At 42.6% G+C, this 25852-nt stretch overlaps 1 protein-coding gene across 2 annotated transcripts in view; it reads right to left on the reverse strand.

Annotated features, from left to right (window-relative positions):
- The window catches only part of SLC12A4 (solute carrier family 12 member 4), a 46805-nt gene extending 21240 nt beyond the window's left edge, over positions 1 to 25565 (reverse strand). The window contains exons 1-4 of one of the 2 annotated variants that reach the window (XM_059857126.1): positions 25277 to 25408; positions 8833 to 9108; positions 5339 to 5433; positions 3952 to 4083 (exon numbers count right to left, since the gene is read on the reverse strand). In XM_059857126.1, coding sequence (XP_059713109.1) covers positions 3952 to 4083; positions 5339 to 5433; positions 8833 to 9004 — 399 coding nt within the window. In that variant the 5' untranslated portion in view covers positions 9005 to 9108; positions 25277 to 25408. Of the gene's footprint in view, positions 1 to 3951; positions 4084 to 5338; positions 5434 to 8832; positions 9109 to 25276 lie in introns of both variants that reach the window. The other variant, XM_059857125.1, reaches the window with a different exon arrangement.
- Positions 25566 to 25852: the final 287 nt, after the last annotated feature.

Genomic DNA, 25852 nt, shown 5'->3' on the forward strand with positions numbered 1-25852 from the left:
CAGACCTTGCCCAGCACTGGGGCTCCCCACTGTCACACTAATGCACCCTTGGCCTCTCAGGGACACATTCCACATAATTTTATCATCATCTATCTTACCATTCATCCATCAGTCCCTCCCTCACAACATCTCTGAGCCTATCAAGTGAATTTATCAGATATGTGGGTATCTCAGGATAAAGGAGTTAAAGAGTTTGTCAAAACTGGCACCTGGGAAAAGAAGCCCATCCTGTTGGTCCTACACAGAAGTAAATGGAACCATGGTTTTTGTGTTTTCTACATGACAGCCCTCCACACACCAGGAAAGCAGCTGAGATTTCAGCCTGCCCTTTACACACCTCCCAACACCTGCTTCCTTTGCATAAGAATCCACTTCAGCTCAGTCTCTCCTGCCTTCTGCCCTACGTGGTCCCTGCAGCTCTGCTCCACTGTTCCATTACCTTCTCCCCTCCCTCCCAAATGGCCTCTTAAGTCTATCAAGTTACAAGCTCACTTCAACCACAGAGGAAGAGAAATTGTGCATTAGTTGTACACTTGTGAGACCCTGCAGAGCAGAGCAGCCTAGGAAATGCCCAAGTGCCTGCCCAAGCAAGTATTACTAAGTGCATCTCAGGCCTAAGAGTTTAGTCTGGATCATCTTACCCTGTGGAAAAGAAAATTACTCATAAGAAAGAACGATTTACAAACATTACTTGAAGCAGCTTGTTCACAGAAATATTGAACACCAGTAATCTGCAGTGACTTGATCCTTTTTTTCATCACTAAGTGATACTAAACCAGTGCTGAAGTTTCAACAAAATGTGATCTTAAACAAGGGTATTATTATGTTCAGCCTCCACAGTAACCACATGAAAAAATGTAACACCCCATGCTGCATAAAGGAAATAAAAGACATTTTGAAGACCATTTTAGAACAACCCAGAAGGGACAGAAAAATCTCAAAAACAGTCTCAACTTCAGTGATGTAGATCATGTTTCTGCTCACTCTCATCAGCTGCAGACACATAATTTATGTAAATATTGATCTGAGTCTGGAGGACACTATTTCCATTGTGCCAGTGTGATGGGTTATTAAAGCACTTGGCTGCAGGGCTGAGGGACATTGATCAGCAAGGACAGCTCTCATGGTTGCTCTCTAGCATGAGGACAGACAGCAGCACAGAAATTAACTGCCTTGTTAAAGATACATGAACCAAAACTATTTCATTTTTTCCATCATGTGAAGGGAATATATCTACAGCACAGTGACTGTTAAGTGCTTTACTGCAAAACTGGGTTTAGAAAAGAAAAAGCAACCCAATTTCCACCTTATTACATTGGAGTTGTGTCAATTTTACCTGATGTGTGCCTAACAGAGAATGCTACCACCAAAAGTATTTAGTGGGGTGGCTGAAACAAGATAATATGTTCATACCAAGATGCCTTGCACTGAAATGAATTTGAAAGGATGTGATTTGGCAGGCAGGGCTGTGCTAGGTCCCAAAAGGTCCTCACTGAGAGAGACCTGTCTTACCTGCTCAGAGAATTACAGTCACTTACTGACAGGATTTCTTTCCTCAGATCATTTTTAAATATCAGATCTAGAGCCTGCTCATCTGCCTTGCTCCAGCTCTTGCCTACGACATGCCAACTCCAGCAAGTGACAGGCAGGTCACTCTTTGTCACACCAGCTGAGCACACCCAGTGCAGCACCCACCAGGGGAGGGTTAGCAGGGGTCTGTCCATTAAAAACAGACCTGCAGGGGCTGGAATGGACTGCCAGACTCCTGTTCTCATGCTCAAATGGGAAGGATAAGGGAAGAGCAGCACAGTGATTTACACTTCAAAGATGACTAAAAAGAAGCATGTAGAAGAATTCTGTTTGCACTGTTTCTAAACACCTTCAATCCATACCCTTGTCCAGTTACTGCCTTTAAACTTCCTGGGTTTAATGGTTATAATTATTGGCCAAGGTTTTCAGTCATCTTATATTCTGCATGATGGCTAAAATTTTATATTGCTCATGGCAAGAGAGGGAGAAGAAATTCAAGCTGCAGTTATGATATTGCAGCTGATGTAATTTATCCCAGAGACAGACATGCAGACAAAGGTTTGCCTAAGGAAACTGCAGTGTTTACACAGAAAACACTGAGATATTAATACAGCATGATACTGTCACTTTTGGAAAGGTCACCAAACCCTTCCTACAAAAAACATCTGAGAAGTCTGTGAACACACATTTTTGGGACATGGGAAAGCATACTTCAGGAAAACACAGTTATTAAAATTGAACTCCATTTTGCCACAGAAGCAAAGCTTTAATAAAGATAATAGTCCTTTTTAATGGCCATTATCAGCTTGAAAACATGCAAACATGAATCACACCTAAATGCAGAAATATTAACACCATACCATGCATGGTACTCTACCAGGGATTGAAAACAAGTTCTCAGTTTTCTGGTATTTGACCTATTTTTACCCTGTGAAGTTTTATATATGTTTGCTTTAACCAACTGTATACTACAGTCCCATTGCCAAATTCTCCCAATCCTTTTTCCATCAGGGAAGCAAGGGACTAGCTTACCCTGCTATTCTGGTCAGGCAATTAATAAGGAAATAAAGAGTAAAAGTGATCAGAACTTCCTCAAAATCACAACAGCTGTATCTATTGTATCCTCCACCATTCAACTTTTGCCATGGAAATAATCAATCTGCTTCTGATAGAAAGAGGATGAAAATTATTTTAGATTATGCAATAATACCGTATTAGCAGCTGATGCCTGACATTATTCCCACCAAAAGCATGCTAAACCAGAGATTCCTTGTTGTGCTGACATTCCTTGTTAGTACTGTGAAGGTAAAAGCTTTGGACAAGACTCAGTCATTACTATAACAGCAAGTACCACACAAAAGAAAATCATAATTAAAACATTTAAATTACTTTTTTAATTTCAGCTTATAGGACCAGAATGCAGCTACTTCACCCAGGTGACCTTAGCTCAGTCCTGTCATGATGTAAAATTAACCACAATATTGCAGCACTTTTAGTTGATGTGGTCTCAAATAAAATTGAATTTTAAGCTTCACATTGACAAAAGAATTTTGTTATCCCAAGTGTAAAACTGCAGAGTGTGAGTAAGGGCATTCAACATGGGGTAACACGCTTGCTCCTGAGAGCACTATTGGTTTGCAACATTATCACTGCCATCTCTTTCTTGGAATGGCTGATACTTCGTAGGGCAATGCCAGAAAACCTGCAGAATTCAAGGGCTATCTCAGCTTTTTTGGAAACCTTTCTTTTGACAGAACTTGTAAACAAACTGACAGGCCTGCAAGCCATAAAATGCAAGCACACCCTTGCAGGTGCAGCAGTAACCAAAGCACCTGTGGCTCTGCCACAGGGGAGAGGAGCAGTTAAACACTGCCCTCCTGACAGACAGAAATCAACTCCCAACAACCCAACCTCACCTGCTGCAGCCATTCCAGGGCCTGCCATCTAAATGCAGATGCTTTGGGGCAAAATTCAGTTGCCTAAGTGCCTGACACCAGAATGACTCCTGAGCTGCCCCAGGGTGTCCAATCTGAGCTCCACCCTCCACTCCAGACAGGTGCTGTCTCCTGCAGACCCTGTGTCATTACCTTCCAGCCTTGTAGAGATGTGTCAGATACCACTGGGCAGCACTAGGAAAAAGCTGAGGGGTTGTTGAGTTTTCATTTGTGGCCCACTAAAAGCCTTCTTATCTAAATGCACACCAAGCACAGGGAATTGCACTGCAGGGCAGTTTTACCCACCACATCTGCCCCAACTCCCAGGAACAGCTGGGTCCCTACAGCTTCCATGGCATTTCTTTGCACCATTGTCATGGCTCCTGAGAGAGGTTAAGAACAAGCAGAAGGGAGGCCAGTTCCCCAGAAATCCCACAAGGAGTCATCCCATTCATCACTTCTGGCCATGGAGAGAATCTTTACTTACTTTTGATACTTTCTTCTTCGATCCATCAGTACTTTCTGCTTCTTCATGTTCCTTGACACCTTGAGTAAGATTTGTGTAGTTGACCAACTTGCCAAGCAGAGATGACACTTTTGGTCGTATATCAAGTTCCTCCTGTGGAAGAAAACAACAAGTCAAGTTCTGCAGTTCACAGCACTTCTGAAGAGTGGCTGGGATCACACCTTCCTGGGCATGCCTGAGGCTACCAGGGAACACACCAGAAAAATCATCCAGGAGATGACAGAATATTTCACTGTGCCTCAACCACTGGTGAGAGGGTTTAATCTTCTGAAAGGAAAAGGCCAAAATCATTGCACCATGTCAATCATTCTCCTTAGGTGCTGAAAAGCATAATTACAGCAATGAAGTCTGAGCCTTGGAACTGTGAGAAAATGAATTTGTAGCTTGCATGTATCTCTAATGTCAACTTACATCAACAGATATACTTTTAAAAAGGTCACGCTGCCAAACAAATCAGAGATTTAGTGATTAAACTCTGCTTATTGTAGACATGCATGCACTCTGATGAGTTTACTACATTTTCCAAACTATGTTATCTAATTCATGTGGATCTAGACAAAATTCCCAAAAGCCACATGTATGGAAGGCCTCCCACCTTTACACTCATCCCATCCAGTTTTGTTTCTGGTTTGGGGGCAGGGGGGAGGAAAAAAGCCCCAGACCAAAATCATCCCCTTTCCCTTTCTCTTTAAAATGAAAGTCTTGCATGTCTGATAAGGAGAAACAACTGTCTGGTGAAGAGAAACAACTTTCCACACAGGAAATAAAAACCAATTGAGAAAGATTCCACTGTCTGCAGCTTTATCTTTAGGTATCACCTTGAACAGCTTCAGGTGGGATCAGCAGCATGATGTGCTGTGTGCATGATGCAGAAATGGACCCCAAACGGGGTCACCCCTAAAGGGATGACATGAGCCAAGCACCCCTTTTCTTACTCCTTCCTGTGATCTGACCTGATTACAGTTCCTTCAGAAAGGGGCTGAGACAACATGGACCTCCTGCTCAGGAGAGCAGCACGGCCTTTGGGACCCTGGTGGATCCTCCCTCTGCTTTGTGCCACAGAAGAGCCTGCACACCTGGTGCTCATGGAAAAGGCCTCCAGCAGGAGTGTCTGCCCCTCCTTAATTCCAGATGTTTACAGCTGTACAGAGCTATAACTCTGCCTCACAGACCCAGCTGTCACCACACCTGAGCTCTGCCACCACACAGGATCTCCCTGCCTACCAGTGCCCCTGACAACAGATGGACACCCACAAAAAGGCACGTGGGGGAGAAAGATGTGCTCAATCCCTCCCATCATGGAAGATCACAAATCACATCAGAAGTACAAAAACCAGCTAGAAATTACCTCAAACAAGGCCAGATTTCTGTCATAGTAATCACCTCCCTTGCCAGCTTCTGAACTGTTCAGGAAAGGACTGTTTTCTTTATGGTTGCCATGACCTGTAGAGAAAAAAAGAAGCAGGTTTTGATAAGCAGAAAATGATGCTGTAACCTTGAAGAATCCATAGTGAAAAAATTCATTTGGTTAATTGAATATGTTTCTTTTTAGTATCTCAAGTCATGCAATGTTAGCAATATCAAAGGTGTTACTCTCAAGGCAGAGTTATTTCTATTTCTACTCCTCTGTTTCATTAAAATAGAATAAAAAGTCACCTCAAAATAAAATTTACAAGTAGGGTCACAGCTACAATGCTCTATCTGCCTTGTGTGTGCTCACTCCTGTAACTGTTTTTATTCAGAACAGTGACAAGCACTGGGACAGCTCCTGTGCATTTAGAAATGGCTGCTAATGGTACCAGCAGCCTTTGAGCTGTGTCCAGCCCAGTGAGATACATTTAGTAAGAATGAACACTTCAAAGACCAGATTCTGTAATGGCAATACAAAACAGCCCCCAAAGCACATTTTCAGTTCTTAAATGCTGTTTGTTATTCACTATGCCCACCAATCCCAGGACATTCAACCCCCTCACTGTGCTCTGAACATTTAAGCTGTGCATACTTCAGGCTCCTCTTATACTCCTATATTAAAACCTAATACACACTAAAATCAGAGCATTCCCATATGCAATGAACAAGGTTAAAAAAAAAAAAAAAAAAAAAGAACCTGGAAAATGAGTAGAGTTGAGTTTTCTGTAGCAAATAGTAACAAAAAGAAAAAAAAAGAAGAAAGAAAAAAAGAAAAAAAACCAGCAAGGGCACTATAGTTTAAAACAACTTCTGAGGGGGAAAAAAATTAAACTGATTTCCATCTCCAAAATAAGTTCTCGGACCTATGTCTCCCATTACCCTCTGCTTAACAAACAAAAATTTTTCTCTTTTGCCTGTACCTCTTCACTCCCTGCTCTCCCAGCCAATACAAATGAATTATTTCCAAGAGCATCTCCTTAAGAAAGGATTAATCCAAGGAATACCTTTTTCTATTTACAAAGGATGTAACCACTACAGAAATTAAAAATGAAAAAAAAGACATTATTATCCCAAATGAAAATACTACAAGTTAAAATACTCTACAATGAATATACCAAAAGCAAGAAATTAAACATCTGGACTTTTGGGTGCATCTGTCCAATGATTATAGTAATCAATTCAATAAGGCTACACTAAATTATTGTAATACAGTTCAAGTGAAAATCTCTCTGCATTTTGAAATTTGCATCAACTTACAAAGTTAACCTAACAGGCAAAGTGGAAAGTCCTCCCCTACACATAGTGATCAGCACAAACCACACTGTTACAAAAGTAATTGTTCTAAGTAAAAAAATTATGAGCACATTCAGTCCTACTCTTACTGAGGGGAAGGCATGCATGGAAAGCAGCACAATTTTCTGGAAATTGCTGACAGGTGCTTTGAACAAAACTGTTGGAAAAACAATATTCACAAAGAACAGAGGGATTTTTAAGCTTCTGTAAGTAAATACTTAGCTGACCAAAAATATATGAAAAGAGCAGCCTATTGTGTTTAAGTGCCTGGTGCCCTTCTCACAGCTCTGACAACCAACCCCAAAATGTTAATGAGCAGCTGCCTTGAACAAGGGGGCTCAGCTTATTTGCTGACCCCACCTACACATAAGAGATGCTCACTCTGCTGTAATTGTAGAATTTTTTACATTACTAGAAAAACATCAGTAAGCTTAACAACACAGCATCAAAATCAAACAGTTATCAACTTAAGCAAAGGTTAAAATCTGCAAAAACTGCTTGCTTGCTGTATTTGTTATGCCTATCCTGGAATATACCAGATCAATTTTGCTGCAGCGTGTGCTGCAGTCCCCCCATCCTGTTGTGGTTAAAGTACATTTACAATTTTTGCTGAGGAAATGGAGTTATCTACCACACACCTTTTACTCATTAAATTGGACACAAATGATGGTGCAAATTATGACATCAACAGAAATACTGTCTGCTTGATTCTTCAAGACTCTGGTCTCTGCAGTATCGTCTCCATTACATTTATTAAACACAGCAAGGTCATGAGCAACTTTGGTTTGTTTCCTCAATTCCTGTATTCTACACTATATAGGAAACCCTATATACTGACTCTGGTGACAATGTTTGAAATATCAGCCTGAGGGGGTTTTTTTTGGGTTGTTTTTTTTTTTTTTCAATCACTGAGTGATTTTTAAAGCAATTCTTTGCTGCCTTAGTTTTCCTCCTTCCATTTGGAACCCTACCATATCACTGTCTCAAGTCAGCATAATGGGTGCTCTTTTACTTAACACTTGGAGAAACTCTCAACCATTTTATGTACAGAATCCTGCTGTGGCCAAGGTACATTCATACATTCAATCTCAGTTTTTTAAACAAGCTAATCATTCTTCTGCTCTTTCTAAATACCCTTGTTATCACAATCCACATAACCTCTCCTTAGTTAAGAAAGGTCTCTTCATACCATCTCCTTGAGCCTGACAAAGGCCAGTGATTTAAAATGAATCTTTAGCTTGATTGTTATTATTAGATGCATCTTCATTTTACCACCAGTGAATTTTTCACAATTGATCTGTTCAGAAGATCTCTCTCTCTCTCTCTCTCTCTATAAAGAGCTTCCATCTTCTCTCTCATTCTCCATTTATATGTTCAATCATCACTCAGACCCTTCCCATTAGACTGTCCTTCCCATTTGACCCCTTGGCATGCTGGCTTTATACACCATCCTGCACACAGGAAGCCCAAACTGAATAGAAAATTCAGTAGAACTAGTGACTGGAAATATAGTATTGATTTTGCAATTGCTAGGGCACATTTCCTTCTCGATGGTTCAGATGATAGAGAAGTACAACTGGCTTTTTACCACATTCACAGCACCAGCTCCATTGTCCTGAAATAACATACATATGAATTACTGCAGACAATGCAAAAATAAAGTGAACTTTCCTGCTGATCTACTGAAGTGCCACTTTAAAGTCTCTCTCAAACACTGCACACTTTCCACAGGAAGTGAAGGAGTGTAGGTTTATATGCAAGTTCTTCACAGTGCCATCCTTGTTCCACGAGGATGGAATAAGCAGAACTGGTGCTGCAGAGACATGTGCTCATTCAAGACTACATTGCTAACTTAAATACAGCTAAATAAATGACAGCCAAAAATCACCTTCACCACAGCTGCATGTTCAGTGCAGTCCCTTCTTTACAGACATGTTCTAAATCAAAGCATTCCTCTCACTTTCTCTCTTCTCATATTGCGTTTCCATCCCAGGAGTAAAACCTCCAGCAAATGACCATTTCCTCAACAACAACCACAACTGTACTTTGACAAAACACACCAGACTGCAGCACAGTGCAGAAAAACTTTCTTATATTCCCTCTGCCAGTGAGCAACAGCACAGCTTCCAAGAGACTTACTTGCACGGGGAGAGCGCGTTTTCTCCATCAGCTTGGGGAGGGAGCGGATGCGACCTCGGGAAGCTACTCTGGGGAATTCCTGCCCCAGCTTCACCCGGGGACACTTCACATCCTCAGGCACGAAGTCCCCTGGGCAAGCACCATCCTGTGACATGCACACAGTGCTCCACATCCTTAGTTATCAAGTCTTTGGTCCTGGCCAGTAGCTATGGTGTTAGTTTTCATCATGCAAGATTGATTTGCAAGGAACATTGCTCAAAGAGGGAGCTAAATACTCTGCAACAGAGAATAATTTATTTGCCTCAGTCCCTAATTAATCTCAAATTTTGAGGTATTCAAGCTGTTTTCCAAGTAGGTTAATGTTTCCTCTTCACTTGTTTCATTGCTTCTCAGTCTTCATTATCTTTCAACAATTAAGGTATTTTATTTCTGAATGCAACCAGTTCTCTTCCAAACCAGATAATTCTATTTGCAACCACCACGTCAACTATACAGTTTATCTAAACATCTCCAGCAGAGATCCCTGAACATTCTACTCCCCGACTCAGATATGAGCAGAGGTCCAGAGAACAAGCTCCCAATCCTATTGATCATCTAAAACATCAGAGATGATCCATGGAACAAAACCTTAAACACTCAATGCTCCCACACAAGCTCAGGAAAAAACAGAATAAAAGCAATAAACGGATGTCCAAACTTTTGCGTCACAGCCAAGAAAAAACACTGTGACTAAACTGGAGCAGATATTCTACTGACTGGTTTTACTTTGTTCTTCTCCAAAAGGTTAATGTTGTCTTTACTAAAAAAAAAAAAAAAAAAATTAAAAAGTATTAAGAACATGGAGGACACTATTCAGGCTACTGCTTTCCTTCTGGAAGAGGATTAGGCCAGACAGAGACAGTTTCACTGCTTGAGCATGCTGAATGAGCCTTTTGTGCAAGCCATTGTGTTTTCTTAAATAACTAAAGGGATGAAATCCAGAATTTAGAGAGAAATACAAACAAAAGACATATATGAAAGTAACTAAAAGACAGATTAGTGAGGATAAATGAAAGCGGAACAAATAGGCACAGTGACACATACTTTACACAGTATTGTAAAGAAAAGACCAGGAAGCTTCACAATGATAAGGCCTAGTCTGCCAGACTAAAATAATCATTGAGAAGGTGGCAAAAGCAGTTGCATGACTTGACCTGTCAGGGTTTTATTTTTCTCTACTGCCAGTTTCTAAATGCCCTTTCACAAAAAACCACCACTCCCCTACTTCATCGCATTCAGATAAAGAGCAGAAATTAGGACATCTTCAAAAAACTACAGATTCTTCCATCAGGACATGACCAACCCAGAGATGCTCACCTACTTCTTCTGGAAACTTCATCTACCTGGCAAGTTAAGATGTGCAGAAGGCACAGACTGACAGAGCCTGACCAGTCTGACCCACACAGATAACAAAGTGAACAGAGCAATGCCACTTAAGCCACAGCAAGGTTAAAACATTAAAGAAAAAGCAAATTCTGAAGAGGGCTGAACTTTGATAAGAAACTTCTGCCACTTTGCTTCTCCAGGCACATCACAGCAGAGCTCATGCCAGCTGGCAGAGGCACACACAGCCTGCTCCCAGCATCTCAGGAGGAACACAGCCTCCAACATGCTCTGGAGGCAGCAAAGCTGCACAAAGCTCCAGACACTGCTGGGACAGGTGAGGGTGGCATGCAGGGCTGCCACAATCCTCCCTGCCCCAAGTGCCAAGTCTTAAATGAGGGACTAAATTTCTTCAGATAATTTCAGTGCAAATCAGAGTTCAAGCCAGAGCTGGAACTGCAATGTCCAGCTTGACCAAGAAACACGTTGGTTCATTTACCCCTTTATAACCAACAAACAGCAGGTATTTCCTAGAAAACCAGCTCAAAGGACAGCCCAACACTCCTCCCCTCAATGTAATTTAATTTCTGGAGCAGTGTAAGAGTTAGTATCTCACTTGTAATTGTACTATGCATGTACAGGCTCCTTTGTGTCCACCACAGTAACAAACACGGTGATGAAATAGCCTGTCTAGCAGCTAACACCATGTTTTGCTGTTATTCAGACACTATTTCACAAGTATTACTGGCCACAAAACCTGTGACAGTTTAGGGCACAAACTGAGCCATTTTCATGCACAGGGAACACTACTTGATCTTTTTTTTATTACAACAAAAAAAACATTCAAACTTATAATATTTCATCTACCAGTAACACTGGAATCCAAGATCAGAAATCAGAGTTGATACCCAAGCAGTTGCTGCAGGTTTCCCCTAATATGAGCAATCAAACAGCAGGCTGTTAAAGCCAACACAGGCTCACTTCTCCCTCAGAAGGAGATGGCTCAATTAGCTGACCCCTGGAGTGCCTCTCCTGTGCATGCACCTTGACACACTGCAAATTACCTCTTAAGAGAGCCTAACCTAAATAAAACGCTGATTTATAGATATTTTAAGACAGGCAAAATGTATCCCACTTTGGAAAGCAAGTTAGTTCTGTTCTGATTTATTTGTGCTTTCTCAGATGTTCATGTGCCAGTAAGTTCTGCAAATTTCTATACAAATGGCAATTAAGACACAATTTACTTTGATTTCTGACCACAAAATCAAAATAGGTTTGCTACACTTAACTGTTCCCACAAGACCTAGAAGCAAATGAATACACCCAAGGCAGGTATTCTACTGGGGAAAAAAAAGAAATGGAGAAACAATGGGATTGCTCCAAACAGAAATTCTTGCACAATCAGATTTTATTAGTCAGATTATTTTGAGGGCATTTCTTCACAGCCTTATGGATAAAGTTTTCATACAAAACGCTGCCCATGTCCATTTTTATCAGTTTGGTTTGTTTTTAGCAGCTCTTGAGACACCATATCCCAGATGCCAATGAGGACCATGCTCATACTGCTCCTCCCAAGGCTGTGTGATGTTCAGAGTGTTCTGCTCATCACTCACAGGCCGTCAAGACCTGCAGGTGTGGGAATTGCTGAGAAACAGAAAACCCTCAGCAAGGTTCCTGGGCTTTGCCAGCAGCCCAAGAACCCTGCTACCTCCAGGTCTCAGCAGCCAAGCACTCAGGAGCACTGCTGAAGTAAACCAGGAGACTCATTCTAGGATAACCTAAGAAACATGCAGACAACAATTTGATTTCAAATACATTCCAAGTCTGCTTCTGTTCATGTGGTTCCTCACATGTGGCTGGACTAAACAAAACTCATTCATTCTCAGAACTGTCATGGAATAGTTTTCTTGGTTCATTCGTGAGACTGTACCAAATAAATCACTGCACAATTATGCTTTTGTAGGTATCACTAACTTGACATTTCATTAAAAGAAATCAGACATTGCTTCTTTTCTTAAATTACTTTCAACAATTTAGCAAAATCCTAATCCAACACCAGCAGCAGTCCAAAATAAAGATAACTTTAAGCAATAATAAAAAAGACAGCCTATTAGAAATGCTTGTTTCTCCATGGACAATACACAACTAGCCAGACACAAAGAATTTCTAAAATGAAAATTCTGGTCACAAACTCATTTATGGCAGCAGAACAGACAGCTGACATCACGGGATCTGATAACAAAGAATACTTATTTTCCCTTTAGCTACAAAGTAGTCAGTAGTACCCAAAGCACTTTTTTAATGAAAAAACAGAAAGTCATGACTCAACTTTCAGATTTTTAAAAACTGAAAACAATAATTTCTTTATTTTGCAGTAGGAAAGAGAAAAAAGTAGCAAAGTGACATTCCAAGCTCAGTAAAAAACATTTCTCAAAATGTTTTGAACACTCTACTAAATTCTTTTGTGGCTGGGCTGGTTTAGGTGTGGAGGGTTTTTTAATAGGATTATTGTATTTACACCAGAAATAGGAGAAACAGGAAATAAGCACTATTTCATCTAGTTAGACAAAACTCATTCACACTACAAACCAGGCATTGCTAATGAAATAACTAATTGAAATCTGTTAATGTCAGTTCACACAAGACCTTGGGCTACCAGGTCATTTTCACTGAAGGTGGAGGAAAGCACAAGGTGTAAAATCCCAGCTGACCCAGTATTTTATCAAAATAAAGGCCAAAGTCACTCTAGATAAGAACCCACGCAACAATGAGGCTGATGAGAGGCAAGCAGAGCAGAATGAAAGGACAGATCTTTCCCTGGAGAGCTTTGAGATCCTCTGTACTTGAAACACAGGCTCAAACAATCAGTTTCACTGGCAACACTGAACACTCACACAATTCCATCAGAAACTGCAGCTTAAACACCCAGCTATCGACACCCTGCTCGTGTTAACAGTATACATTGGTCATTCACTATTATAACATTATTATGCTATGCAATAACATTGTTCACTTCACTGCTAATTGACACCAATATAGTTTTGAGTTTACTGGATTTTACCCAACTAGTAAAGCAGGGATTCTTAAGACTTATTACATACTACATTGCAGTACACAGTTATCATCAGCAACAGTGATGGCACCTATAGAAGGGATACAAACAAAACACAACTGTAACCAAAAACTAAAAAGTATTATTGATAATAGAGTTATTCCTCTGAACCAGTTCAGAGTTTAAAAGATGGCACTTGCTTGTGCTCTGCTTGAGAGGAGCAGCCAAAACTTTCCCAGGCAATACCCTATGCAACAGACAGGCTGGAGCAGAGTTCAAAATTAGGAATACAATTAAGCACAGATCTTGGATTTATCCCTAGATAAACAGGAGGGAAGTGTGAAGACTTCTACTGTACTTTTCAAAACTAGATTAGAGAACAGCCTTACCCATCAAGTTGTCTGACCCTACACAACTCGAAGGATTTAACAATTTAATAACCCTGTGTTTCAGAAAGCATTATGACTTGATTTTTCAGTCAAGATACACTGATAGCTTCAGAACATTTACAATTCTTTGTAGGTGCTAATATCAACATGAAATACTTACCCTTTAGCAATAGTTCTTTGACATTCTCAGTAACTTGGTTTACCATTATTCTTCTTCCAGCTCTTAGCACATGCTTTAGTAAATGCTTCCTCTGTGAAGTCTTGAGGATTGGACAAGTTTAATACTGTATTTCCAAAAGAACTCTTTCTACCTGCTCTGCCAAAGTGCTGGCTGCAATGTTGAATTGGACTGATCTCTTCCAAGAAGCAAGAGGTCCTTACAGAAAATTAAGCTGACACTGATATAATCCTGGCATTGTAATCCTTTCAACACTGCAATAATATACAAAAATCAGGATCTTAGAGAAAATGCTACTTGTGAAATCCAAGCCCAGCCACATTTAAGAGGCACATTGCAGTTGTTTGCACACTTACTCAGAGAAGTGTGCCACAAATCTGCTGTTTGCTGAGTGTGGAACCAGACAGGGTTTTAAACCTGCTAGTGCCACAACAAGTGTAGCTCTGTGACATTTGCCCTCCAGGCATTTCAGCTTTCAAGTGAAAACAGTGATCAGTTTCTTTCCATCTTCAATACAACAGAATAGGATGACCCATTAATGGATGAACCACATGTGAGATGACCAAAAAAAAAAAAACCAGCAGGATGAAATGGGAGGCTTATATAAGACACACAAGAAATACTAACTCACTGATTCTAAGCACTTCATAACTACCAGAGCCCCCACCATTCTGGCCATGCACAAGGAGATCCTCTGCATACCTGCACACACCTCACTGAGACCTAGCTACATGATGAGGTAGGTGCAGCCACCAGGAACACCTGTGGAATTAAAGATGCCAAGTCGCTTCTGAGAAATTGGATTTAGGAACTCACATCAGTTGGGAGCTTTCATAATATAACCTGTCACTGCCAGATGAAAAAAAAATCCCACTATAAAAACAACCTTTATTTCACTGTAATCCACTTCAGAGGTTCTTTCATGTGGAACGACTCCAAAACCATTTCTCACGATTATCCTCCCCGAAACTCCATCCCTTCACATGCATGAGGGCCCCTCAGATACAGCACACCTTCTATCAAAATATAGGGAGCAGCATTCTGATATTCTCCCTGCCTCAGGAAAAGCCTCTCGTCTTGCTACAAAATGTTCTCACTTTCTCAGAAAGACTGCAACATACATCTATGAGACCAGTATGCAGATTCCCTGCAGTATTCAACTCAAATTCACCTTGCTTTCTGAGACCAAATACAGAAAGTTCTTTTCAGCTCTATACATGTTCAACTGACCATGGCTTCACAGTACAAAAGAGAAAACAACAAACAAAACAAAAAAAAAAAAAAAAAAAAAAAGCCCAAAAAACACACAGCACTGTTTTGGACATACCTGTTCCCTCCTCCAGCTCAACACAGGCCAAAGAAACAATTGTACAGGCACAAAGCTTGGAGGGACAGAAAGCAGATGGGAACAGTGACCACTAAAAGCCAGTATTGCCACCAGCCCAAAAAATTTCCTACAGAGAACAAGTGGAAAGAAATAAGGTAAGAGCCAGGATGCTAAATATGCTCCAGACACGCAGCAAATGACAGAAGAGAGGAGATTTAATTGCTTTGAACATTTCAATGTATATACATCCTGTGCATTGCATACTACACAATGTACACTTACAGACATCTATCTCCTATCATCCATTCCTGGAAGACAGCACAAAGACATTGGTAAGCACTTCCAAGCTGATTGTGAAACCCTGAATGTCATTGGTTTTAAGTCAGTTAACTCATACAGAAAGTGCTGAACATCAGATTTCTTACATTTGAGAAGTACTGTGTTCCATTGGGAAACAAAGTTCATGAGAGTTGTTTTTTTTTTTTTTTTAAGCCAAGGAAAAAGGAAAGGGAAAGGGTGTTTCAAGGAGGAGGAAAAAAAAAAAGAAAAAATAAAAGTTAAGCAAATCCAAGGATGACCTTTCAGTGTGAGGTGCTACAAAAAGCCAAAACTCACTCCAACTCTGGTCATAATACTTAGAGAAATTACAAGTCAGCATGACACTTTTCCAAGCAAAGGGAGTCACTCCTTCCCACTGAACATCTCAGAGGGTGGAGAGAGCTCTGACATTGCACATGATAAAGAGAAAACCACTGTTCTTCTAAAATACAAATATTTTGACAGACATCTACAAAGAGTCCACAAGTCTCCCAAAACAGCACAAGACATTTCCCACAGTGCAACACAGCACAGATGTCAGCTATCTGGAGAAGCCACAGTGGCTTTTACCATCATTTTACAGAAAGTTCATCTGTTTGCAAGAGCATCAGAGCAAAGTGGGTATAACACAATAGCTTAGAGAAACTCTTCAAAGAGCAACCAGCAACATTAGATCACTTTTCTGCTTCACCAGTCAGGAATTAGGCAGTTGAACACAATCTAAGTCAGAAAACACTCCAAGACGTACAATAGTGAGTTTGCTCCTGCTAAATATATGCTTCTACCAAAAAGTCTACAATACAGTGTCTTAAAAGGGCAAAGGCAAAATACTGCAATTAAATAATTCTCTCTGTGTTGCCTTGAGTTACAGCTTTAAAGCTCCTTGCATGAGTGCTAAAAGGCATCTTAACACAAGGCAGATAATCATCCCACTGTCTGGTGACACAGAACTGGGATTACCAAACATGGCTCAGCTACACCTCCTTTCATGATTGGCCACCATGTGTCAGAAATTAACCCCTGACATTGCCACCAGATTTCCTGGAACACAAACACATCAAGAGTGAGTGGTTTGTGTTGGCCTAGACAAAGAACACAAGATAAAAGTTCCATGCAGGAGCTGAAGCAAGGGTTGGCTTGTGATGCTCTCAAAGCAGCCATGCCCCAGCACAGGGTGCAGAACACAAACAGGAATCAAAGGGAAGGAAGGGATGCTGCTGAGGGGATGGGAGTGGTCAAGTGGTACCACTGCCAAACACTTCACATTGTGAAATCACAGACTGGACAGTTAAAACCTTAGCAGAACAAAGCCCAAAAGATACAGGAGCAGTAGATTCTAAAATCAAATCTGCAAGACAATTAACAAATTTCTACCTTTGTGTCAGCTCCGGACACAAATATATACTACAGCAAGTAGTAGAAAAATAAGATCAATTATAGCATTTAGAGGAGGATCAGCAAGACAAAGCTCCTGAATGCAAAGGGAAGGCAGAAGAGAAACAGTAATGTGCTGTCCTCCATCAGAGACAGCAGCAGCTGTGCCATCCTCTTGAATTACTCCCAGTCCTGACTCAGATCTGACCAGGGGTGGACTTTGCACACAGGACTACTCAGCTTGCAAACAGAGACAGGGTCATAAAACAAAGCAGCATTGCTATAGATAATTTTATGGAAAACAATTATACTGCAGGGCATAAAAACTGTGTTTAACTGCAGCAATCAGCAATGTAAAGTATGCAAGAGTAAGTCTCAACAAGTTTGCCCTTCTTAACTCAGTAAATGAGCAGCTTCTAGAGGCACACCATAAAAATCCTTTTTTCCCTTTGACATGGAAGTGAAAGTCAGAAGGTTGTATGGTCTGCTTCATGATAAGAGGGTAAATGCAGTGATTGAATGATGTTCTAAATCCCTCAGATAAACAGAAGAAATTGCTGGCTACTGGTAGGAGATGAAATTGAAGGTTGGTAATTAGACTGCAGGGAAAAAAAAACATGCAGTCTTGTTGAGGCACAATTACCTTGAACCAATTCACAGCACAGAGTGCCTCTGCCCTACACACAGCTCTGCACTGCTCCTCTGCCAGGATGTGGTTACACAATCCCTGCAAGCCAGCCTCCAACAGCAGCTCACAGCTCTGATTCTCCTTTCTAAAGCAATCGATGGATTGCATCCTCATGACAGGACAGACCATGTGCCAATCAATGCAAGAGCTGGGCTTCTAGGACAATGCAGGTCACCTGGGTGGAGAGAAAGGAGCAAATTAAGGGCTCTGCATTCAAGAGGATGGACCTGTGGGCCAAAAACCCCGGAGACATGAGGCAAACCCAAAAAGTGAGTACCTGTGGAAATGCTGGCATGCCATGCCTTACACAGAGGAGCTTCCTGGAGCAGCACTGTGGGCATCATACAGAGGTGGGATGATGACCACCCCTTCACCACCCCCAGCCACCTCCTCCCTCACCCCTTGCCCAGCCCTGCCTGGCACTGGCCTCTCATCTTCTGCTCAGCAAAATGCCATTTCATTTATATTTCAAATAAGTCTAAAGCTGCATCCAGTCAGCAGAGCATAATTTATCAAACTTCCCCATTCATCCACAAGCTAATTGAGTAAAAGCTTTTTGGGGCAATTAGCACTTTATTCTGCACATCAAATTCCATCTCTCTGTCCTACAGAGCACAAAGAAGATCAAAAGTTGATTAAGAAAGAACTCCACCTGGTACCTTTAACAGCAACAAAAATTTGAGAAAATGTATTCCCAGAACTGTTCTGACCTGTACCTCTGCTGCTCAGACATGATTAACACTGCTGGAAAGTAAACAACCTTCTTTTCCAAGCCATGCCTAGAACCCACCACAACATCTAAAAGCCCTGTTAAAAGCCTGTTAGGGAAAAAATGCTACTCCACTCACTCCAGAAACTCTTTATGGTTCAGAAGTGACAGTCTGAAACTTGTAAAACAGTGTTTAAAATAAAAGCTATAGGGAACGAACAGGCAGTAAACAAGCTACAGAATAACCTCCAGACACAGTTACATACAAGCACATGCAGTTACAGTATACAAAATGTTGTCATATTCAAATTCCAGAGAGGTTTGCCCTACATGCACTGTAAGGGCTGTACTTTTGTGGAGACCTTTTAAATTTAAAGACAGACATTTTAACTGTCACATACTTGAGTCTGTGAAAAGACTAATTTTTTTGTGTATTTTATGTTGCTTGCTTAAAACAAAGATATTGTTTGCTTGGCAATTGCTACAGCAGCCACTGTGAAAGATGCTCAGTCCTCCATGCATGAAAAAATCCAAGTATGCTGAAAGAAATCATCCAAAGCAGCTCAACTGAAAGAACAAGAAAAGTACTACTCATTGCTAAGGGATCACTTGGCAGCATTTAAATAGTTGCCTATTGAAAACTAATAATTAAGAAAGAGGTTTTACTAAATCAAACAAAAAAACACCCTGAAACTTTATTATCTGAGAATAAAAATCAGCTTAATACAATTAAGAGATGCAAAATTTCCAATTCAGAAGTTACTGAAGATAAAGGAGACACCCCTAAAATGTAATTCAAAAAGGATTTAAACCATGTCTTAAAATGGTGCATTTTTTTTCTCTGTAATTCAGGTCACAGAACAAAGTATTTAAAGAACAACCTTGAACCAACAAGTAAAGACATGGACCTTTTGATCAAAGAAATCTTGCACCATGCATCGGTGCTAATAGCAATTTTTCTGTAATTTAAAGCAGTCTGCACATTATTTGTTGCATCACAACCAAAACCAGATGTAAATCCTTAACTTGGTCTTGGAAAAGTCATCAAATGCAGCTTGCCTCTCCCTGTGGCACTGGGTATTCCCCATCCTCTTACCTGCACTTCTAAACAAGGCAGTGGTCACTAACTCTGATCTCTCTCAAGGTGGTTGTTCCAGCCTCAGCCAACAGCATTTATTAGGCTGCATTTTTAGGTTTGGCTTCATTTACAAGGCTAAATTTATTAGGTTTGGCTACATTTCCTAGTCGATGAGATTGCAAGCTACCTTGGTCTTCATTCTACACAGAACTTTAGAGCAAAAGCCAAAATTAAATTTTACATTGAAAAGCACGCAAAAACTTATGCTTTAATTTTGCTGCAGCAGGGAAAAGAAAGCAGATGTCACTATTTTCTTTGAGGAAGCAAAACACTGAAGAAATTTCTAAGGGGAAATTGAGTAACACACAGAGATCAATTTTATACATGAGAGAGAGATGTAATACAAACACAAGACACCCAAAAATATACTTAAAATTCTTTAGAAAAGCTCAGAAACTGTACAGGAGATATCACTTCAGCATTATTAGACTCAACTCAAGTTTGGAATGGCAGCTTAGCAAGCACAGGCAGAGAGAATTAGATAGAAAATCCACATCTTTTCATGTACAACTGCTTAGCCTTCTAATGCAGGTGTTCTCCAAAACACCAAAAACCTGCAGCTGCAAAAGACCAACAGAGAGCTGTTGGGGTTTTTTCAACAATCCTCCCTTGGGTTTTGGCACCATGCAGCCCCACACACACGTGGGTACGGGAGCTGCTTTCACATCACTCAGACACATCACAGAGATTCTTCCCAGAGCTTGTCCAAATAACTGAAATACCAGAGAACCCACAAAAAGGCCCATGTCTTCCTATATTTAGCTAAGTCTCCTGTTCACCAGCAGCTGGCACCACGATCCCCTTGGTACTGGACAGCTGCAGCTTCTCCAGCTCAGTCCTAATCACTGCACAAATTAGAAGTAGGAGACATGCTCAGCAAAAGTAGCAGTTTGTGCAGCAACGAGAACTTTTTTGTTTTCCTAGACAAGCATTTCAACAAGCTAAACCTTACTACATTACAAGCCAATAAAATAAACTAGAGGTATCGACCACGGGCTCCAGGAAAATGAGCTCCTCAGAAAAATTCCTTTGATTACAGGGTATGAAGAAGTATATATCACCTCCTTCACCCACCCAGCTATTACAAACTGCTAATTATGTCACAAAGCACTTCTCCACTCTCATTTTTCACATGCCAAACTCTTATCTTTCCTTATCTGAAGCAAGAGTCCACTTCTCTATGCACCTGTATTGCTGAGGAAAGCATTCTAGAATTTAGCACTGCAATCATTGCTGTGCTAATTGCTGATTGCTCAGAAAGCAAAAGAATGGGGGAATAAAAGAAAAAAGGAAAGAAAAGGAAAAAAAGCCCTAACAACAAAAAAACCTTCCAGGACTTCTAAAGTATGACCCTGCTGCAAAAACCCCTTTCAGGATCTGCACTGAAAACCATAACTATTGCTGTGGATCCCACAAGTACTCTTTCTGAAAAAAATAAATATTGACATATTCACATATTTAGCACTGACAGGACACCTTTGATATCTCCAAATTTACACATCATACTTTTCAGAGAGGGGAAACCAGATACCAGCAGAACAGAAAGAAAAAAAAAAACCTTTCCTATCAAAATGCCACTACACTGAAAAAGATGCAGTCTCCATTCCATTTTCAGTAAGAGAACAGTTAACAAGCCACCAGAAAAGACAGTTCACTGACATCAGTATTGCTATTCTCAGGTTACTTTCTTTTCTCTGAAACAATTCAGAGGTTCTGCCTCAACTCCACCCCAGGCTCCCTCCTCTATGACCTTTCTGCAGCTTTTAGGCAACACAAAAAATGCTGAAGACACTCGTGCTACAGAGGTTATGCAAAAATATTCCACTATGACCACCATAACAGTGCCATTTAGCCACACTGCTGCCAGCAGAAGTTCTTAAGATAACTTAAAGGAAATTTGGACATGTTTCTGTTGTCCTATTTAGCCCTAATGTCTAATTTATTACATGACTAATTTTATCTTATCTCTGAACTTGGCCAAAACACCTACATGTAAGAATCAGGCACTCTGAAGAAGAATTTTTGAATGATTTATGTGTCCCCATTAAAAGTATCTTCAGACACATCTCATGTGAGCTCAGTTTCAAGTCTTGCAAAAGACTAAAAATCTTTACTAGTAAGTTACCACACATTAAAGCAGGGAACCAGGAAGTTTGAAGTAAAGCACGCTGCTATCACACCAGAACTTTACCCACATTTTCCAAAGCAGCTCACTGCAAATGAGCAGCACAATCTGCTGCTGCACGGGAACACTGAACACACTGACACAGAATGTAAGCTCGAGGTAAAGGTCTCAAGTCTAGTTAGAGAACTCTGTGCTTGGAGGAAGCCATGTGATAACTGGAACATAAGCAGAGCAATTCCTTGGCAAAACCAAGGGTGGCAGCTGACCAAAGCTAGTTAGTGACACCAAGCTGATTAGTGTCTCCTTTCCACACAAAAGTCAAGGGAAGATAAATAACTTCCCACAGGACACATGACATTGCCACACTTTGGTTAACTGGGTGCACAACGACTGTGGAGCTGAGATTTCTGATAAAGCAAAGTGTATTTGGTTTTTTAAACACTATTCAGACCCCACTGTCCCTCTTTTTGCCCTGTGTACCCAACCTAATATGCTGGCTTTATTTCAAAGACAGTGGAGATGCCAAATTCACATTTCTCATCCCTGACGATCCATAAAGAAGGGCTCACGTGTTTATCATAGGATCACAGGATAATTCTTTGTACTTCTTTTTCTAAATGAAAGATGTCAAAGTCTATTACAAGCAGAGGCAGTCAGTGGAACCTACTTAGAAATAAAAGGCTGATTTTATTCATAAGCAAGCACTGGAACTATCTGAAAAGGCTAAATTATTGCACACTGACTAATGTCTTCTTATGGAAATGGATGACAAGAAATTCTGTTGCAGAACAGTTTCACATCTGCAGATGTGAAACTTGATGTCCTAAAAAAAGCAAAATTCAAGAAAAAAAAAAAAAGAAGCCTTCAAAACCAGCGATATGACAAATGAAGGCAGCGGTAAAAAGATCAAACCAAAAAAAGAATCCACCAGAATCATAAGCAACAGCTCAAGATATCCTGCAAGGAGTACTGCACAACACAGCCTGCAGACTGTTACAGAGCAGCTATAAACTGCTACAGTGCCATGGCCACACTCTGGAAGGGCCATGTCCTTACTGAGTCACCTCAACCAACCCAACCAAACTGAGCAATCCAAACAAGTCCTGAAATTAGGTTCTTAACAGCAACTTGACAAAATAAAATCTTCCCAGCAGAAGGTTCACCACAACAACTGCAACCAGTTTCTCACACTGCCTGTGGTGGGGCTACTTGATGGCACAGACAGCCTGGCCCATGGGCACTGCTCGGGCAGCTCTGTGAGCATCCATGTGTCAGTAACAACCGTGTGCACTTCGGTAAGGCCACAACCTACAACTTGAACTCTGCACTCAAGCCAAACAGTTTATCTTATCTCCAATCAGGGGCATCCCCAACACCAACAAATCCCTCCATGAGCCCTGTAATCAGCTGCCACAGAAGGCTCTGCAGGGCCACCCTTTTGCCTCCAGTCTGCAGGCTCCAGCCAGTGCTGAACAGCTCTGAGATATTCTGCCTTCAACAGGAGCTGCCACCTGTGCAGTGTCATATCTTCAACACCCCCTATGTGAGAGGCCAGGGTAACTGCATAGGATGTAGAAACCAGCACCAAAACCAAAAGGAATAACACAAGACTGAGTTCAGATTCCCCTCTACAGAGCTACAAACCCAAGAAACCCAGAGAAAAACAGAAAAGGCTGGTAAGGAAGAACGTGCTTGTCAGGACAGGTAGGCAAGACACATATCTTTATACACACACCCCGAGGATATGAAACAATACTTAATTACTGTGAAAGTAAATTTAAAAATGGAAGGCAGTTAGAGTTCACACAAAAACAGAACTAGCTACCATATATTAGTAGAGAAATTACTAGATATTTATCAGCTTTAAAATAGAGAGACTCAGCTAACTTCCAGCAGCATGGCTGTGCACTGCACCTGGGACAGCAGCACATTAGAGGCCACAGCTTGCCAGGGACTGATGGACTGTGACAGGAGCCGAGCGGGTATCCTGAAGTGGGTTGGTTGCACACATCCTTCAGGCAGCCTCATACCTAAATAAGAGGTGGTTTGAGTTGGCCTTCCTTTATCCACCATGGCAGCAGCTTCCACAAGCCACACTTACCAACCAATGGCCAAAGCTAGCTACTGGAAAAAAGCATTCCACGAGGTGTCCACCTCGACCTGCCAGGATGGGTAAAAAACACCTGTTACTTTCCTACACACAGGGACTGCATGGTAAGCAGCCTGAGAGTAAAACAGTCCTTTTTTACAAAACAAATTAAAGGCCCTGCACAGCCTTTAGGGCTAGTGCTTCAAACTGTCTGTAGTAACAGACAGCTTGGGAAAAGCACCTGCCTTTCATCACCTGAAAACACCCACACTAGGCATGGAAAGAACAGGCATTAGGGCTATGTAAGCTACTTGGTCTTCAAAATCTAAATTTTCCTTGAAAATTATACAAAGAAAGAAAGCAACTCCCAATGCACAAGTACTGGAGATTGAAAAGCATATTCTCAGAGAAATGAGAAAGTCAACAAGGCAGGAATTGAACTTTGTTCTTATGCCAGTTGAGTATCACTCAGCAAAATAACCCTGTTGCCTTCCTTAAGCACAGGCCTGAGCAGTGCAGGCTCCCTTCAGGGATTACTGTACATTCAGTAACATTTGCAGTCTGAGAAGTTTGACTGCACTGGCAAGGAAGATCAGGTCAGGTGTTTACTGCTTTTTCTTTTGTTGCCTAGAGTCACTCATGATTCACAGAGGGTAAGTCAGATTCACCAGATGAGCCCATGGGAAGATCTTCTTCCTAAAGGTTACAGAAAGCTAAACATAACGAAGGCAGAAAAAAAAAAAAAAGAACAGATTGCACAGTAGTATAGTCCTTGTACCAGGACTATACTACTGCCCAAATCTAAGTGTCCTTCACATTCCCACTAGAAACACTCACTGTATTTAAAGTAATTTATATCTAAAAGTCACAGCAAAACACCAAGACAGGCTGAGCGCTCATATCAGCTGCCTAGTTAAAGAATGTACTTCTCACCACCCAAAATCCCCTCCTACTTACGTGATCTTCTTCTGAAATTGGAATAAATTAACCCCTAAGAAAAAGCAGCTCTGCCTGGCAGGAGCAGTTGAGAGAGCCACACAGGCACAAAGCACTTGCTGTAGTATTCAAGGGCCCGGTTTGCGGGAGAGAGACCTTGCAGGGCAGCCGCGTTTTTTAAGATGATATAAACAAGTAAAGCAGACACCGTTAAATTCGGCTAATATAACTGAATTCTCTATCACCCGTTTATTTTGGCAGTGGAGCGCTGAAAACATCTGAGCCTATCTCCACGTACTCTTATCACCTCTGGGGAAGGCAGCTTGTGGGAGCACCGATAAGAGCTATATACCCCGGGCCAGCCCCGCTCCCCGGCGCACCCCAGGCTATCACCAAGCGCCCGGGGGGGCGGAGGGAACCCCGGGCTGGCTCCCGTGCGCTGGGGGAACCCCGTGTCCAGGGCATCCCCGGCTGCGCCGGGCGGGCTGCGCTGCCCCCGCTCGGCCCGGCCCGGCCCGGCCCGCGGGCTGACACGGGCGGCAGCTCCGCGTCCCGGCCGTGGCAACAGCGGAGCCGCCGCCGCCCGGCGCACCCGGGGGGCTCCTCCCGCGGGCGCGGCGCCCCGAGCAGCCCGGCAGCCACCGCCAGCGCCCCCGCCTTTGTCTCTGCCGCAGCCGGCGGCAGCGGGGCGGGAGCCGGGCTCTCCCCTGGCCCCGGAGCGTGGGCACCGCCGCCCCCCGCCCGGCCGTGCCCGCTCACCGTCGGAGCTGACGGTGTCGTAGGAATCGCCGGGGGCGGGCGCCGCGGCCGGCTCCCGGTAGTCCACCCAGCTGAGCCCTTCTACGCTGTCGTACTCGGCGCGGGGCTTGTCCTCCACCGGCACCACGGTGAAGTGCGGCATGGCTGGCGGGGCGGAGAGGGCTCCCCGCGGCACCGCGGCGAGGCAGGCGGGACGCGGCGCGGAGCCGGCGGCGCATTCCTGCCCCGTGCGGTCACTTCCTCTCAGGAAACCGCGCTCCTCAACTCCACCCATTCCAGTGCGAGCGCCGGGGCGGTGCGGATCCCGCCGCCCCCGGAGCCGCCGGGCGAGCACCGGGCGCGGGGGCGGGGGTCGCTCCGCCGGGCGGCCGCGCTCAGCAGCGGGGGCGCGGAGGAGGGGCCGGAGGCGGCGAGGCCGGCGAGGGGAAGGGGGAGCCTTCCTCCCGCATTCATCGTGACAGGAGCCGGGCCCGGGGGCGGCGGGAGCGGAGCGGGGCGGGGCCGGGCGGGCGCCCTCCGCCCGCCGCCCTCCCTTGCGGGCGCTGCCGGGCCGCCTCGGGGAGGAAATTTCCCCTC

This window comes from Haemorhous mexicanus, chromosome 12 (genome assembly GCF_027477595.1).
Source record: "Haemorhous mexicanus isolate bHaeMex1 chromosome 12, bHaeMex1.pri, whole genome shotgun sequence".
In the NCBI taxonomy this organism is placed as follows: Eukaryota; Metazoa; Chordata; class Aves; order Passeriformes; family Fringillidae; genus Haemorhous; species Haemorhous mexicanus.